This window comes from Cornus florida, unplaced genomic scaffold, assembly GCF_030987335.1.
Source record: "Cornus florida cultivar Cherokee Brave unplaced genomic scaffold, ASM3098733v1 CherokeeBrave_3.0.0_Hap2_Chr03, whole genome shotgun sequence".
Lineage (NCBI taxonomy): Eukaryota > Viridiplantae > Streptophyta > Magnoliopsida > Cornales > Cornaceae > Cornus > Cornus florida.
In genome coordinates, this window is record NW_026775573.1 from 51,715,179 (window position 1) to 51,733,425 (window position 18,247).

The 18,247-nt window shown below is 35.4% G+C and overlaps 1 protein-coding gene across 2 annotated transcripts; it reads left to right on the forward strand.

Moving 5' to 3' along the window:
* The first annotated feature begins 5,850 nt into the window (after positions 1–5,850).
* On the forward strand, positions 5,851–14,298 carry LOC132300512 (disease resistance protein RPV1-like). 2 transcript variants are annotated; one of them, XM_059797620.1, is made up of 6 exons: positions 5,851–6,168; positions 7,478–8,031; positions 10,830–11,946; positions 12,034–12,489; positions 12,579–13,505; positions 13,596–14,298. In XM_059797620.1, exons 2-6 carry the CDS (start codon positions 7,520–7,522, stop codon positions 14,166–14,168), a joined length of 3,585 nt encoding a protein of 1,194 aa, XP_059653603.1. In that variant the 5' UTR covers positions 5,851–6,168; positions 7,478–7,519; the 3' UTR covers positions 14,169–14,298. The 2 variants fall into 2 exon arrangements, with proteins under 2 accessions (XP_059653603.1, XP_059653604.1); XM_059797621.1 differs by lacking the exon at positions 5,851–6,168 and having other exon boundaries at positions 7,969–8,031; positions 10,961–11,946.
* Positions 14,299–18,247: the final 3,949 nt, after the last annotated feature.

The window sequence follows — 18,247 nt, forward strand, 5'->3', positions numbered from 1 at the left end:
TTTATTCCAAAAAGGGGGAAAACATAGTTAATCAAGGGGGAGAAAATACTGAAAAATTGGATATTTATTCAGGGGGAGTTTTTAACTTGTTTTATTAAACTTTCACTATTAGTTTTGCTTAATCCATGTACAAGAAATCAGGTGAAATTTTTGTCTAAGAGAAGAAGAGAACAGAGAAGAATAAATTTCGTGTTTCTTTAAACAAAATTGTAATTTACTTTTCTGCTTGGGTAGACTACAGATTTGTTTTTAGGGTTTTGTCACGAAATTAGCAAAGGGGGAGATTGTGAGATATAAATTTGTAATTGGCAATATTCGATGTCAAAACCAGTCCAAGACGAGTTGTAATTTCAAGTTACGATATTAGGATCGACATCAACTGCGGAATTGGAAGGTTGTTCAGAAGAAGAAATATTAAAATCATCGAAAAGGAAAGAACTACACTTTTATGAAGTCGTTTCCCATTTAGGACACAATATTTACAAGGTATATTTTCCAAGTTACCAAAACATAGAATTTTCATGTTCTATTTGGATTTTGTAAAGTGGTACCACCTTTGGGAACTGCTTCAAGAAGCTGACCTTCAGAAAAATTCAATTATATCCTTTGGGAATCAGTACCAAATCCTGCTATCAGTACCACTGTTGTTTCAGCTTTAGGTAACTTTGTCTTGATTAGTTTTAAACTTCCTATTTGGTTTAGAATTATACCAAAAAGTCTTATGCATGAAATTTCATTTATTTTCTAAAGGATTTGGTCTTTGAAAATTCTATATAAACCCTGATACACATATAAGTTTATAATGGCTTTTGCACTATCAATTCATTATTCATAAAAGCCTTAGGAAGATTATCTTTACAGAAAATTCAAGAGATTTCTCTGTCAGTCTTTCTAGAACATACACATAAACACAAGAGTGAGTTTAGAGTGTTGTTCAAATCCTAATCATGATCAAAGTCTTGTTTCTACAATGATCAGAGAAAAACAGATATACTTCTACATCGAATTCAGATATTGAAGAACAAAAATAAGCAATCACACTTTGAAAGGGTCAAAACATTCGAGGAGTGTTACTTGCTACTCTTCTACAAAAATCAAACATAAGCCTGAGGTCATGTTGTTGTTGGACGGGACGTCACAAAGTCAGAGGATTGTCAGCTATTGGTGTTTGGTAGAGTAATAGGGTGTGAGCCAGAGTCAAAATTCACTGTACTTTGTTTCAAACATAGTGGATCGGTTTACTTTAGACTGCATAGTCCACAAGGTTTTTCTCGCGTAAACAATTGACGTATTTTCTCAATTGGGTTTCCTCGATAAAAATCCTGGTGTCATCTCTAACTCTTACTTTGCTTTATTTTATCTTACATGAGGTTAATTATTTAATTGCTAAAATAAGTAAAGTTGGAAAGACACAAATCTGTTTTTAAAAAATACAAAACTTTTTAAATATTCTGCTGTGTATAACTCACAAATCTGTGTAGGTCGATGTCACAATGAGCACCAAGAAAAATGATTAATACAGATATAAGTCATTAACCATTTTCAAGTGCACATAACCTCACGCAACTCACCAAATGAATGCACAGAACAACCCCTCTAATTTTTGGTTAATCTGATTGAGAATCTTGATTTCATTCGCTATTTTTGGACCCTGTTATTGTTAGTGGGGTTCATGCATAAAAATTTAAATTGGTTGATCTCAAGTTATAGTAAAATGGCTCTAATACCATATATAATAAAAACAAAACAAAAGATAGACTTTGAGGTCTAAATACTATTTTTGGTGAGTTATGGGGATTTCTCACAAATGTTGAGGTCTAAGTACAATTCTTTATCGTAAAAGGGATTCAATCACAAAGTTTACAATTGTTTATGTTTAGGTAAATACATAGTTTTTCCCAAATGAGATGGCACCCAATTCTATACGCAATCAGTAATGGCACTTGAAGAAAAACGTTGCAAAGTGGTAAAAATTTCTCCAATTTCAGTCAAGTAGATTTGATTGCAAGTCAAAAAGGGTTGTCAGAATTGCCGGTGCATTTTTCCAATTGGTGGGCCAAAAGTAAGCTTCTGATTTAAGCTCCAAATGGTGGATAAATTTGAGCCATAAAATAAATGTGAATGCATTACTTGCATTCACATTATTCAACAGAAACTTTATAATTGATTGCTGTTGTTTTTTAATTTCAGCTATTGGAAATTATCTGAGAATTTGAAAAAAGAATCTGTAAGAGTTGCTGCTGTTGTTTTTGAATGCTGAATGGACTATAGATATATGTTTAGCAGCTCCGGCACTTTGAGGTCTGATTAGTCTCAGATCCAAAGCTACGTTCACATTCATATTTTTTTGTTCCTCCTGATAGATGTGAATATGTGTGCCTTTACTGTCTGCAAATCTGATCGAAGCGAACCACATGAAATATTAGACACAGATTTAAATAATAAAATCTAGTTTATTAAATCTACAATTTTGGAGGCTTTTTTTATTTTTTATTTTTTTATAATGTAATTCCAAAGCAATAATTGTCCTATATTTGGGAGCACCAAATTAATACTTTAGATTAAAATTTTGAAAAATATATATTTTTCAATTTTAATTTTAAGTTGTCCAACTATCTAACCACTGGATAAAATATAAGTCTCGCTGGATTCTTTGGTATTTGGCTTTGTTGGATTAGGATATCCAACTCCAAAAATTAACCCCTTAAATAGGGACCATTGTTCCATATAAGTCCAATTTCTCACAATGCGGAATTCGTCCAACCATCCAACACAAGTTCAAACTCTTAGAAAAAAAAAAAAAAAAGGGTAAAGTGCATTAAATCCCCTTCAACTATACCTTAATGAGCAAAAAACCCTCCTGAATTTATAAAGTAGCATAAAATCCCCTGAAGTATGTTGTTTGGTTGCACTTTACCCCAATCCGGCAGCCGGCCAATGGATTTCTACCATGTGATAGCCCATACTTCTCTAAATGACCAAAGAGCCCTTATGGAATGTAAAAAGACCATAATAACCTTTAAAGACATTTGGACCCAACTAGTATCCAAACAAGCACTAACGTTTTGTCCGTCTCCCTCATCGATCTGTGCAGTATATATCTGCCTATATATGTATACATCTATCTATCTATCTATCTATCTATATATATATATATATATATATATATATATATATATATATATATATGTTGTATGTTTTACAGATGCTCGTGACCGATCCTTTGGCATTAGAACTGAAACGATCCAAGGCATAGAAGCTTGGATTCATCCCATTTACAGAACAAGAAAATTTCAAAATTACAAAAAAATTAAAAAATCAAAACCCATTTACAGAACAAGAAGCTTGGATTCATCCTTGCCGGCCGGTCCACTCCACCGCCGCATTTCTTCCTCACGGCCGAGCCCTCGCCGGTCCATCACCGCCGCTGCTCCACCCGTCGTCCATCACAGCCGACATCATCCAAAGCCGAAACCGCCGAGGCCGCCTTCATCCTTTCCACCGTCCGAAGCCTCCAACCCATAACCACCGGTCCACCACCACCTTCAACCAATTAAAACCATCACCGCTCTCCACCCAAAACCTCCACAGTCACCATACTGCCCAACCAATCCACCCTAGCCGAAAAAATGAATTTGATCATGGCTTTGCCAAATTTCCCCAAATAATATTCAACCAAAAATAAAGTAAAAAATAAAAAATTCCCAAATCACGAACTCTGCAACTGGTATGGTTTTTTGTTGCCGTCAAACCCAGAAACGGCGCCGACGAGGACAGAGGACAGCGGCACAAGGAGTTACTGGTGAGGTGGTGATGACGCGCTGGGTGTGGCACAAGGAGTTACGGGAGTCCATCATCATCTGCGCCGTCGACAACACTGGGATGTCATATCTGCTTTCGTCATTTGCCGCCGTGAAGAGGTCAACTATGAAAAGGTCGTCCGGTGAGGACTCGGTCGTGATGGTCCATCTCCGCCGCCCGGGTCTTTGCCGCCTTTACTTCTATTCTTCGCGGGACACATGGGACATGTTGGTGATCTCAAACGCCGACGAGGACGACGGCTGCTTGCCGTCGGTGTCGCCGGTCAACGACGACATGAACGAGGTGGCACTATAACTGGCCGGCGAGATCGATGTGCTCCCTTTCCCTTTTGTGTCTATATATATATGTGTATATATATATTATATACATATATTTATAATATATACACACATAGAGAAATAGAGAGAGGGAGATAGAAACGATGTAGTTTTGAATAAGGGTAAAATTGTCTTTTATCTTTTCCGGTGGCCTGAGTGGGCAAATTGCAAAAAAATGAAAGTTCAGGGGGGTTTTTTGTAGTTCAGGGGGGTTAGTTGCAAAACCCCCATAGTTCAGGGGGGTTTAATGCACTTTACCCAAAAAAAAATAATAATAATCTTATTTTAGGAGTGTTGCTTTAGCCATAGGGTCAGGAAACTGTCCCACCAGAAATTGCAAGGAAGCTTCGTTCAGGAGGAGTTGGATTATTCTTCTTTACTTTTGCACCACATTTTTATAGTGTGTAACGACCCACTCCACCACATGGTATGATATTGTTCGCTTTGGGCCTGAGCCCGCACGGTTTTACTCTTAAACTTTACCCCACCACATGGTATGATATTGTTCGCTTTGGGCCTGAGCCCGCACGGTTTTACTCTTAAACTTTACCCCAAAAGACCTCATACCAATTGAAGATGACACACTTACATATAAGCACTTCACCTTTCCTCTATCCAGGCGATATGGGACTGTGCACCCGTAACTCGTCGGTGTGGTAGCCTGACAGTGTCTCTCGCACCCGCCCACGGCACACCCGCCCACAAGGTCATCACAATCCACCCCCTTTGGAGGCCCGACGTCCCCATCGGCACACTTCCGGCTGGGTCAGGCTCTGATACCATTTGTAACGACTCACTCTACCACATAATATGATATTGTCCACTTTGGGCCTAAGCCTGCACGGTTTTGCTCTTGAGCTTCACCCTAAAAGGTCTCATACCAATTGGAGATGACACACTTACATATAAGTACTTCACATTTCCTCTACCCAAGCGATGTGTGACTATACACCCGTAACTCGCTAGTGTGGCAGCATATCAGTGTCTCTCGCACCCGCCCATGGCACACCCGCCCACAGGGTTATCACAATATCATACCATGTGGTGGAGTGGGTCATTACATGGTGTGTCTGAAAGGACTTTTGTGGGGCACTATGGACGCAGAATTGTTAGCTGTCTTCTAGCAAAGAAGATGATTTGACTTCTGATTTCCTAAGTCACCGGTGTAGTTCCCGCGTAATTGTTATAGATACGTATAATTAGATACGTAGGGTTCTGATAAGAATAATACTTGACTACTTACTGTTGAGTAGTTCATTCTTACTGACTGCTAATGTAGTTCAAGAAAAAATGTACACGTAGACTTCCTTCATCTTTCCTGCTCAGTCCTTATTTGCAATGCGAGTGGCTACCGAGCCGAAGTGTGAGAAGAGGATTCCCCTTCTCACATGGTCCCTATTTGCCGGTGCTTTTTTCGGAGTGGGAGCAGAAATCCCTTCTAACTGAACCCAAGAGGTATTTGAAAGGTTGGCGGCGTACGTGATATTACGCGTATATATAATTTGTGATTACAAAATCAAGAAAGAAATAAAATCAAGAAATTAGATTCAAATTTATTCTAAAAAAGATATATATATATTATTATCCTTATTTATTATTATTATTTTGTGATCATGAGTACATTTTTTATTGGACCTATTAAAGGTTCATAGGTGCAGCGTCCCACTAAATTTTATTTATTTATTTAAATATGAATTGATTTGTGGGCTATGAAAATCATTTTCCCACGGAAGATGGTAAGAAAAGAAAAAAAGGTGGGGTCAAAAAATAATAAAAATAAAAAGTAGTGGTGATTTTTTGTTGAAGTGTGAAGAACATTACAAGAAAGCTTACTATGTGGATCCCATTCCCATTCATGAATTTTTTTCCTCTTTTCTTCATTTATATCGGCTCACTATGCTCTGCCCCTCTCACACTTGTCTTGATTTGGCTTCTCTCCTCTTTTCTTCAATCACCATATTCACTCTCTGTCTCTCAACTATTTAATCCATCAAGGGAGGAGGAATCTTAATTTCTTCCGGAATTACAGGTAAAAAGTTTTACATTTGCAACTCCATTGCTCAGTATTACAAGTTAATCATTACATAAATAATTACACATTTATTTATTTGTATGTATTGTCTTCTTTCTATTTCAATTTGTTGTGTAAGAGAAGCCACAAAGTTAATATATGTAATAGCAAATCTTGAATCAACCAATTGTCCAATGTATCTGGGAGAACAATCGTATATTATAGGCTTTGAACAATCATATATTCTTTTACCTATCTATTTTATCCTCGTTTATATGCTTTGGAAAGATCTAAGGTCAAGAAAAACAGTAATATATATACCCACATGTACACATAGGATTGATTGTTTAATTGGTGGGAAGATTGAAGATGATGATGTTGAAGATGTTTAATATTATTAAAAGTTAATTACACATCTATTTATTTTTGTATCAATTTGTTGTGTAAGAGCATGCATCCAGCTGAGACCACATAGAGAAGTATGGCCTGAATAAAACTGGCTTCTGGGTGATGTTTTTTTCTTTATTATTATTTTTATATATTTTTTATTTTTTTTCCGGGTCTGATTTCTTCGTTCTCAGTGAGTTAACCCATGTTATATTTTATCTTTTTGATAAAATCTACACATTTCTTGGTTGATTTACCCAAGAGTTTATAAGATCAAAGTGAAACAACCAATTGTTCCAAAAATTTAAGTTTCTGGAAATGAGCAAAGCAATAAAATGTCAAAATGTTAATATCTCACCACCTCAAGTGCCCTTCAAATTTTGATCAATATGTAAAGACCGATTTGTTACTTTATTTCCACCACGACGTTCAATACCAATTTTGCCTCTATTGATCAAACCAAAAGTCCATTATAATATAAGTATATTATATGTATACATAACTTTTCCCCCAATCTTCACAAACGAACCCATTGAATAGAGAGGAAGAGATCATGGGTCACAGTGTGATAGATCAGAATTAAAATAGAACACACCAAAGCCCATAAATCTCTATACCTCTCCAGATTAGAAGAAGAAAAGCAAAATGTGCAAAGAACAAAACCTTGGAAGTCAAGATTTATTTTGGGGCTATTTGCCACACTAGGGGTTATCTACGGTATTGTAAGGGCTTTTTTTTATTTATTATTTATTATTTATTATTATAGAAAGAAAAAAAAAAACCAAACAGTTTGGCCTATAGTTTATTCCTTTATTTATTTATTGAATTCTTAAAAAAATATGTATTGTGCTTGTACAGATTGCATTTGACCTTGTTCATTCAGTTTATTCCTTTATTTATTTATTGAATTCTTAAAAAAATATGTATTGTGCTTGTACAGATTGCATTTGACCTTGTTCATTCATTTCCTTGATTTTGTTCAATGGCGGCTATGGGATCCCAAGAACCCTCCTCAATTCGGTGTTCTTATCATATTTTCTTGAGCTTTAGAGGTGAAGACACCCGAAAGACCTTTACCGATCATCTTTATACAGCTCTGCTACATGCAGGACTACGCACATTTAGGGATGATGATGGACTTACGAGAGGAGATGATATCTCCACAGAACTGATAAAGGCAATTGAAGAGTCGAGGATTTCAATAATTGTCTTCTCAAAATACTATGCGTCTTCAACATGGTGCCTTGACGAACTTCTAAAGATTCTTGAACGCAAGAAGAGTGTTGGTCATACGATTGTGCCCGTGTTCTACCATGTGGATCCGTCCCATGTTAGAAAGCAAAATGAAAGTTTTGCAAAAGCATTTGTAAAACATGAAAAGAACTTTATGTCCGAATCCGATGAAAGAAAAGAGCAGGGAATGAATAAGATAAAGAAGTGGAAGGAAGCTTTGACAGAAGTTGCAAATTTGGCCGGGCATGTTTTAGGAGATAGGTAAGCTTGTCTAATTCATTTACTTTGACATCATTTGATTCAAGTGTTCATAAAATTGAATAAACATTACTACTCAATTCATTAGCTGCATGTCTTTAGATGCTTACATTATTATCCATCCCTCTTATCTTATTTATAAGTGTTTGAAAGATATTTTACAAAACACCTTACATTAAAAATTCAAATTCAGCCATTTTAGAAGTTTTAATGTTGGAAAATTGATTATAGAAAAGTTTTCGGTCAATATACGACTAAAAGATTGATACAAAGCTAACATATGGTGTGCAATCCTTCTTATATGATCAGGAACTTTTCTACATTGTCTGGAAAACCAGAAATTGCTAAGAATATAAGGGGAATTGCATATCATAGGTTAACAATATCGTATGAAGCAATGAGGACTTCAAAGCTACATATCTATATAATTTCCTAAACATAATTTGTGTGCAATTTCTTATGCATTTTTATATTGATTCATTTTTAAAAATTTAATTAGGAGTCATTCTCTTTTTTAACAAACTTGTTTAGCTATTTAAAAGGCCCAATATCCAAAACCCAAACTGGCCCAATAAATTAATAGGCTCGAACTTAGGTGTTGATGTTGGTCTAGATTGGCTTAAAGCCCAATTGATCTTGTTCTAGACGCAGCCAAATTTAACAAAGGCCAAATGGTCCTTTCCTGTCCACCTTTTCATTGTGATGTTCTTAAACTATAGTACATGGACTCTTTAAAAGTAGGTGAAGTACTCATTGCGATATACATTATTTAGACGTGTGTATGTGATATGTGTCCGATACTTTTGGTTGGATATGCTCTTAAAAAATACATGTCCAACAATTTAATTTTATTATATAATTTCTTCAAAATGAGTGAAATGCCTATACTAAACATTGTGTTACATAATGCATTATTTTATTAAGAAAATAAAATAAAAATAGTAAATAATATAAATATTTAGCAATGTCCATGGGTGCTTTTATTTGAAATTTGATAATTTTGACTTATGGATATATACCTGCACCCGACACCGGCCTGGCCCTGAACCTACTTGCCTATGACTTCGTTTCTCAGGAAATCCGCGCAGCGGAAGATCCTGAATTTGAGACTTTCTACACCAAAAATATTCTTTTAAACGAAGGTATTCGTGCTTGGATGGCCGCTCAAGATCAGCCTCATGAAAACCTTATATTCCCTGAGGAGGTTCTACCCCGTGGAAACGCTCTAAGGACCTAAGTTGGTTCGAAAGCCCCTTGTCTTTTTTTTCCCTCAACATAACAGCTTCCTCACTACGGTAGGGATCCCAATAACTCACATCTTGTTAAACTTACAAAGACTAAACAGTCTTAAAGTCATCGTATGGTGTGCTTTTACAATCTGTTATTAAGACACCCGATCTCTTCCCCTTTATTACCATTTAAGATCAACATGGTGAAACTATAATAACATTAAATATTTACATCAAAACCTAATAAACGATACTTGGTAGTATTATATATACTTCAATATATAAGTATACTAGTACTAACTTATTAATCATATATATATATATATGTATATATCATAGTAATTAATAATCTACAAATATATTTTTCTAGGTATTCATAAGTAATTAAACACAATTGTCTGTTTATATATTTATTTGTCCTGAATTACTCTCAATAAAGGACTATTATTGGTCCGAATTAACTTATTAGTCTGGATGTTATTGGTTCGAATTAACATAATTTGAGATCGTTTGTAGCCCCATTTAGGTCTATAAATGAGTTCGACTACAAGCCCGGAGGAGCATGGATTGAAGTTAACACCCAATAACCTGATTTTACTTTAACCTATGGCCTGGGCCTCAGTGTGATAAATTTTAATGGATTGAAGTTAAAGCCCAATCAATGATACTTGGTAGTATTATATATACTTCAATATATAACTATATAAGTATGGTCCACAGAGTAGTTTCAGCCCAATAGGCTTGGTCCTGAGCCACAAAATCTTAATAGCTTTAGTAGATACTATTAATCAATTAACAGGTTAACTCTCTTCTATCAATAGTCAGTGCACATTAGAGTTACGGTGTGGTTAAAAGAATAAGACCAATATCTAATTAACTTTTGAAAGAGACTAATGCAAAATGTATACAAAATGGTAAGACTCACATTTTTTTTATTCTTTTATTTTTTATTTTTTATTTTTATTTTAAAAAAATTACCCTTTAAAGTTTAAAATATGAATTTAAAGTCTTCGATAAATTAAATTCTAAATGTTTTAAATGACATGAAAGCAAATGGACGAATAAAGTCAATAATTAGTAACTAGAAATAAGAAGATTAAACTTTTAGAATGGAAATGCCATTGAGGAGTGTGAATAATAAGAAACCCTTATCTTGAAATTGCTTTCTCAAGCTAGATTTGAAATTTCGTGATATTCTCGCATTTTGCTACAAATATATATTTTTCCTTTCAGTTAAATATCTTTAACAATCATTGATTATGTAATTCTATTAATTCAAGATTTTACAATAATTAATATGCTGCATGAATATATTTGAGTGGTAATGGCTAAACTAAACAACATGAAATTTATTGTCTATGTGTATATATATATATTTCATTTTCATTTAACTTCTTAATTCATTTCTACGTACAACATCATTTGTTTTCCTTTTCTTGGTTACCCTTCGTATTCCCATTGCTATATATAGGTATGAGTCAATTTTTATCCAAGAAATCATTATTATCTCTTGTTTGTATTTTCATTAATTCCTTAATTCGTTTCAGCTGACAAGAAGTTTGCAATTTGTAGGTATGAGTCAAATTTTATTCAAGAAATTGTTAAAGATATTGGAAACAAATTAGATCGCACAGTATTGAGTGTTTGTTCATGCCCAGTTGGATTAGATATTCGTATAAAAGACATTAATTTGTGGTTGCAAGATGGATCAAACGAAGTCGGACTAGTGGCAATATGTGGGATGCATGGAATAGGGAAGACAACCATTGCAAAAACTGTGTATAACTTGAACTTCGACAGATTTGAATGTAGCAGTTTTCTTGCAAATATAAGAGAAATATCAAAAGAACCCCGTGGTCTTGTCCGCTTACAAAGACAACTTCTTTACGATATTTTAAAGCGGAAAGAAACAAAAATTAGCAATGTTGATGAAGGAATCATAAAGATAAGAGAAGCTATTTGCTGCAAAAGAATTTTACTTGTTCTTGATGATGTGGAAAACCAAGACCAATTAAATGCACTACTCGCAATGAGGAGTTGGTTTCAACAAGGAAGTAAAATTATCATAACAACTACAAATGAACAATTGTTAAATGAACAATTGTTGAAGGCACATGGAATGCACAAGCGGCATAGAGTTGAAGGTTTTAGTCATGATGAATCATTTCAACTCTTTAGCTGGCATGCCTTTGGACAAGACCACCCCATTGAAGGATATATGGAGCACACAAAAAAGGTTGTACAATACTGCAGTGGCCATCCTTTAGCTCTTCAAATTTTGGGTTCTTCTCTATGTGGGAGAAGTGTAGATGTGTGGGAAAGTGCAATAAAGAAACTAGAAGCAATTCCTGATAGCCGGATCTTAAAAAAGCTCAAAATAAGCTTTGATTCTTTACAAGATGACCATGATAAAAATTTATTTCTTGACATTTCTTGTTTCTTTGTTAGAATGGACAAAGATTTCATAATTACCATATTAGATGAATGTGATTTTTGCACAAAGGTTGGGATTCAGAATCTCATCGATAGATGTCTCTTAACTATTGATAGACAAAACAAGTTGACAATGCATCAGCTGATTCGAGATATGGGAAGAGAGATTGTCCGCCAAGAATCACCTAAGGAACCTGGGAAGCGTAGCAGAGTGTGGCACAATAAGGATGCCTTAAATGTATTAAGAGAAAAAACCGTAAGAAACATGCCTGTCATTTCTTTTTTATTTTTATTTTTTAAAAATGTTTTTACTAGCCTGTTACTTATCAACCTCTCTTATCAGGGCACGGAAAAGATTGAAGGCCTCATCCTAAATTTGCATGTGTCCGGGCACTACTGGCCTACTCAGAATTTCTTTGGTTTAGATAATTCAAAAAGACGTCATTCTGAAGATTTTCTTGACAAATTAACATTTCCTTGTGGAAGCAATTCATCAAAGCGCCGTCGTTTAGGCATCTTCTCTTGGTTCCCCACGAACTCTGCCTTGACAGAATCATTGTCCACATCAAAGGAAGTATACTTAAAAACTGATGCATTTTCAAGGATGCACAAATTAAGAATACTCCATCTCAACGATGCATTAGTAACCGGAGATTACAAAGAATTTCCAAGGAAGTTAAGATGGTTGTGTTGGCGAGGGTCTCCTTTAAAATTGATACCCAATGAGTTCATTTTAGAGAGCCTAGTCGCTCTCGATATGCGATATAGCTGTTTGAAACAAGTTTGGAAGGGAATCAAGGTATAATACTAACTTATTTATCTTTTTTCCTTTTATGAAGGATTAATATAAACATTCATTTTAATCAATTTCCTACTTTTTGACAACAGGCGCTCCCATCATTGAGAATCCTCGACCTTAGTCATTCCCATGGCCTTAAAAATACGCCCAATTTCTCAGAAGTCCCAAATCTTGAGAGATTGTTTCTTAAAGATTGCATAAATTTGATCGAGGTTCACGAATCCATTGGGAAATTAGAGAGACTTGTTTTGTTAAATCTGAAAGGCTGCAAGAATCTTAGGAATCTTCCTACAAAAATTGGTCATCTAAAATCTCTTGAGAAACTCATCCTCTGTGGCTGCTCAAATCTTGACAAGTTGCCGAGAGAGCTGTGCCAGATGGAATCTTTAAAGGTTCTTGACGCAGATGGTGTTGCAATAAAACAACTAACCTCTAGCAGCAGTGACATAGAATCAGAGCATTCAGGCTGGTTTTCAGGCTGGTTTTCTTGGCCACGAAAATCTCCAGAATCAATCAGTTGTTCACTGGTTTGCTTGCCACGCTCATTAGTAAGCTTGAATCTTTCACATTGCAATTTGTCAGACGATGCCATTCCGAGGGATCTTGGTAGCCTGTCCTTGTTGCAGCACTTGGATCTAGGGGGAAATCCAATCAGTAGCCTTCCAGAGAGCATCAAGGGACTCGCCATGCTCCACTCACTTGAATTAGGAGGTTGCAAAGGACTCCAATTGCTTCCAGAGCTACCAATGTGCTTACGACGGTTGAATTTAAGAAATTGTACGTCACTGGAAATAATGATCAATCTACCAAAGCCGTTGTTTTCACTATCCCGTCTATCCGTGCTTGCGTTGGGATGTGACAAACTAGTAGAGGGTCAGAACTGGTTCAGGTCAGAACCCATTCAAAACATTGATGCAGAAATGATCAAGAATTTGGGATTGGTTGAGTTGGAATCCATAGGAAAGGTTGACGTGTACAATCACCTGACGCGTATGTACAATATTGGTCCCATCCAGGTGCTGCCTCTCTCTCTCACTCTATATATTTATATCTGCCTCTCATTCTCTCCTATTGTAATTGAAGTTATGATGATTTGCATGGATCAGGCACTGTATGAATGCGGAATAGTGAGCATATTTCATACTGGAAATGAGGTTCCATGTTGGTTCAGCAAAAAGAGTAGAAAGTCCTCCATATGTTTCAATGTTCCTTCACTTCCTAATCTCAAGATCCGAGGCTTGAATGTATGCGTTGTTGTTGTTGTTTATGCAATGGGTTACTCTTCCCCCAAGTGGACCAGTATTATTAAAATCTTCAATAAGACGAAGGATGTGAAGTGGGCCTATAGCCCGGGGTGTCAAGGGATTCCAGATGATGGGAAAAGAATGAGATGGTCAAGCCATTGGAAGATTGGGAATCAGTTGGAAGTTGGTGATGAAGTGGTTGTTTCAGTGATGATGAGCGTCAACTATGTAAGTGAGGATTTGTGGGATTATGAAGTAAAGGAGTTAGGAGTGGACATTGTGTATGAAGAAGAGGAGAAGGATACCCAGCTTAGTTACTCTACTTCTTGTCCTGATTTATCAGCATACCAGTTTTCCAAAGGTCGATACAGCCTCGGCCATCATCATATGTTCCGAGCATATTTGGAGAGACACCTCTCAAGCATACAAACATGAGTGATAACTATGCAAACATGAATGATATTAACGGCATAATGATTAATTTGTCAATAATTTTTTGTATAACTATACGAACTTAGTTGATTATATGGACCAAATTCTTTTTCCCAACAACAATTTAAAACACAAAAACCACTTTATTTTGATACTAAGGATAACTTTTTCTCCTCCTTATGAATGTTTAACATAAAAAAAATTCTCAAAATTTGTATTCTCTCTTTAAATTGAAAAATAACATCATGTAATGAGGCAAACCATATGGTCAATGCAATGTGGTCTATGGTTCGAAAAGGTATCATGACCTCTTATTTGGAGACACCTCTCAAGACATATACTTGAGAGGTGCTTAGGAGGAAAAACACCTCTCAAGTGTTTAGAGTTGTGAAAAAGATGGTTACACTGTCATCAGATGTTACTTGAGCATTAAAAAAATTGGCCACTCGTAAGTAAGCATCTGCAATTCTTGCAGAGGTATACCTTTGTATATTTGCTATTGTATTCATTATTATCACATTTTATATGGATCAAATTCTTTTTCCCAACAATTTAAAACACAAAAACCACTTTATTTTGATACTAAGGATAATTTTTTCTCCTACTTATGAAGGTTTAACATAAAAAAAATTCTTAAAATTTGTATTTTCTTTTTCAATTGAAGAATAACACCATGTCCTGAGGCAGGCCACATGGTCAATGCAATGTGGCAGCTACTTGAGAGGAGTGTCAGCTAAGTCTTTAGATAAAAATGGCCCTTACAACAAAATGTAAAACATGACCGTTCTTTCTCCCCAACCATTACTATATTTGTATAAATATATATAGCATTCTATATTGGCGGACTTCATCCACAATACTATATACGAAGGCATGTATATTATTTTAACTATTGAGTAAACATAATTCATAAAAGTGAAAACAAAATATAAAATAGGAAAATTTATTTTTATTTTTTTATTTTAGTTAACCCGGGGTGTCTGGGATGGCCCCTCAACAACCTGACTAATCCCCGAAGACCCGGAAGGACACCTCCCCACCCGGGTCAGGTAAGTCACTACAGGGGCAGCGGAGGGTAGCCACAAAGAATACCCAACGAAACTCGAACCCCAGACCTTGGACTTACTAAGCTCCAAAGTCTAGTGAGTAAACCGCTGGCAATATCCGAAATGGATTAACGTTCAAATTGGATCATGTTACCGGAGAAAATCAAAATGGCATGTTTTCATTATTATGTTTTTTTTTTTTATTTTTTTTTTGGGTAATTGGCATGTTTTTATTTATTTGCAGGTAGAGTACCTCGCTGCTTCTACAACTTTTACAATGATGTTCTGGTCAGTAAAATTACAATCACTGAAATATAGGTGTGTATGCTTTATTTTTATTTATTTTTATTTTTTTTTAAAGAAAAAAGCAATGTTGCAGTGCAACATTTCTACCACTACTACTAAAAGTAATGTTGGCTTTTTTGCCTAATCACTTCCACTGCGACATTGCTTTTTTTCTATTTTTATGCATATAATATTTTATTTTATTTTGAAATTTTACTCAATGTCCTCCCTTAAATTTTTGGCTTCGAAATATTTTGCATTCCCTTTCTACAATGAAACTCTATTTTTCTGTTTTTTTGCAATTTTTTTTTAAAACATTTTCTTGACTGCAATATTTTGGCCACATACTATTTCAATCTTAATTAATATTTCATTGTATTGTTACTTCAATTATACTTTTTTTCAGCCTCCAGTCTTGCTATAGTAGACATATTAATTTAAATATATATATTTTATTTGAAACCGCCACACTTTTTATCATATCAGTCAGAGCAACATCCAGTCTTGCTGAGGTAGGACATTTTTTGGCTGAATTCAATCGTTTTGGGCTGGGGAATTGCATTTTCTCAATTTTGAATATTTTGGAATTTCCGTTAGAAGAGTAAACTGTAACGACCCTAAAATGATACCAATTATAAAAAAAATTTGGCATGACCTCTGTTAAAAAGGGTCCTGCCACAACCTGTTGAAATGCATAAAAAAAAAATGTAATGGCCTCACTTGGCCATAAATTAATCTATCATATCCTAACGCACAATGCAAATAATATAAAACATTCCCAAAACAACAATATACATATAAAAAGAGTCCCGCTCCTCCAATACCTTCAAAAAAAAAAAACACGGAAGCGCCAGTCCACTACCTAGTCCTATACTCCTTTACAAGGAGCATACTCTAATTACATCAATTTATAGTCGATGAAATACAGCTGAAATCAAAAGTCCATAATTTATAACATTATACAAATTATATTAAGGTTTTACAGAATAGTCAAGATTTACATTTACAAAATATTAAAGTTCTAAACAAAAATAGCAAAAATATAAATCTCCAATCCTGTCTAATCTTGTGGTGGATGGTTGTCCGCCACCTCCTTTCCGTATCCTGAAAAAATATTAATAATAAAGGGGTGAGCACAATGGCTCAGTAGGAGGTGCATAAGACACACCTCTTGTGACCATGTGAATCCAAACAAGGAATAGGAAAAAGAACCGAGATCATGCCATTTCCGGGAAAAAAAATATAACTAAAGCATCAACAACAATAATCCAAGTCATAAATGAACCATGCCATGCTATGGAATGCAATGTCATGCAATATCTCTCCCCATTTCCAAAACCTTTTCCATCATCATTTCCAATCCGTTAGTGTAACTCGTCCCATAGCAACTCCAGGGCAGCACGAGAGAAGGATTGGCTAACTGTCCTTGACCCATGGCAACTCCATGGCGTCATTTGGGGCCCAGGTAACTCAACCACGCTAGAGAAATCTCCCCAGCTCCCTCTAGGCCACACTAATGCCACGGTCCCTAGGCAACTCCTAGTGGTCGGGTTTTTTGCAAACCCTTTCAAAACTTTTTTCCCAAAACTTTTTTCATTCCATTTCAAAATAACTTTCCCATTTTCCTTGCCCAATGCTTATGCATGAAATTCATCATACCTTTTCATGCCATGCCAATACTCATTTTCATACAATTAATTCAACTTAAACCACATAGCATGCTTTACAAGTAAATAAAACAAATATACATGCTTTCATTCAACAATAATCTAACATGGTAAGCTTATAAAACATAAATTTTAGTCCATACAAACATGTTCAATCACAACACATCATTCAACACATAATTAAACTTTCCATATACAACATTTAAGTAATTTTTGCAAGAATTTATACAAATTGAACATGTTAAGTAACAATTTATACAAGATAATTCACAAAAGCACAAGAAGATTCAATTTTGTCGAAAAATCCTCAAATGGGTCTAAATTTTCAAAAATCCTAAGGTGCACCAAATGATGAATTGCTTACATCAACGTGCAGATCTCGTCGTGCTCTCCGTTTTGCCGCAAACGGGACCCAAATATTCCAAATGATGAAGGAGAAATCAAGGATTGAATTTTGTGAAGAAAAGAAAAAAGAAAATTGAGAAAGAGAAGGAGAGAGAGAGACTCACGGGAGAGTGAGAAAGGTGAGGCCAATTGTGGCCTCCTTGCCACTTAAGAATAAAGTGGTGGGTCCCACCACTTTTTTTAAAAAAAAAAAAACTATTTCTCTTTTTAAATTTTTTTTCCCACCACACACACACACACATATGTATATACACACTAACTATATTATAACCACATAAAACACATTAAATAAAATGTATGAGATGAAAATGGACCCAACTAAAATCCCCGTACACAACAATTCCTGTAGTGGGTCCCACTCGGGGCTGTTCGGCCCGAAAAACGAAAAAAATGCCGAATTGGCAACCTTTGCATTTCTAAGAGTCATGAACTCAAAGAAATGGCCTAACCAATTCTTGGACACACCCAGCACACTCCACAGTGTCCGACACGCAAAATGAGGAAAGACGAAAATACCCTCGAAAAAATCAAAAAATTCCAAAAAAAATGGTGAAAAAATAACAAACATCACAATCTACCCTCTTTAAAAGATTTCGTCCTCAAAATCTACCCTCCTTAAAGAAGGAAGGTCACAGCCACTCACTTTCCCGAGAAAACCTCACAAAATCCCAAAACCATG

Excerpts from the sequence above, each read along its gene's own strand:
- LOC132300512 (XM_059797620.1), top strand. The coding sequence starts at position 7,520 with ATGGCGGCTATGGGATCCCAAGAACCCTCCTCAATTCGGTGTTCTTAT. Across the intron at positions 8,032-10,829 it reads GGGCATGTTTTAGGAGATAG|GTATGAGTCAAATTTTATTC; the intron begins GTAAGCTTGTCT and ends TGCAATTTGTAG. Across the intron at positions 11,947-12,033 it reads ATGTATTAAGAGAAAAAACC|GGCACGGAAAAGATTGAAGG; the intron begins GTAAGAAACATG and ends CTCTCTTATCAG.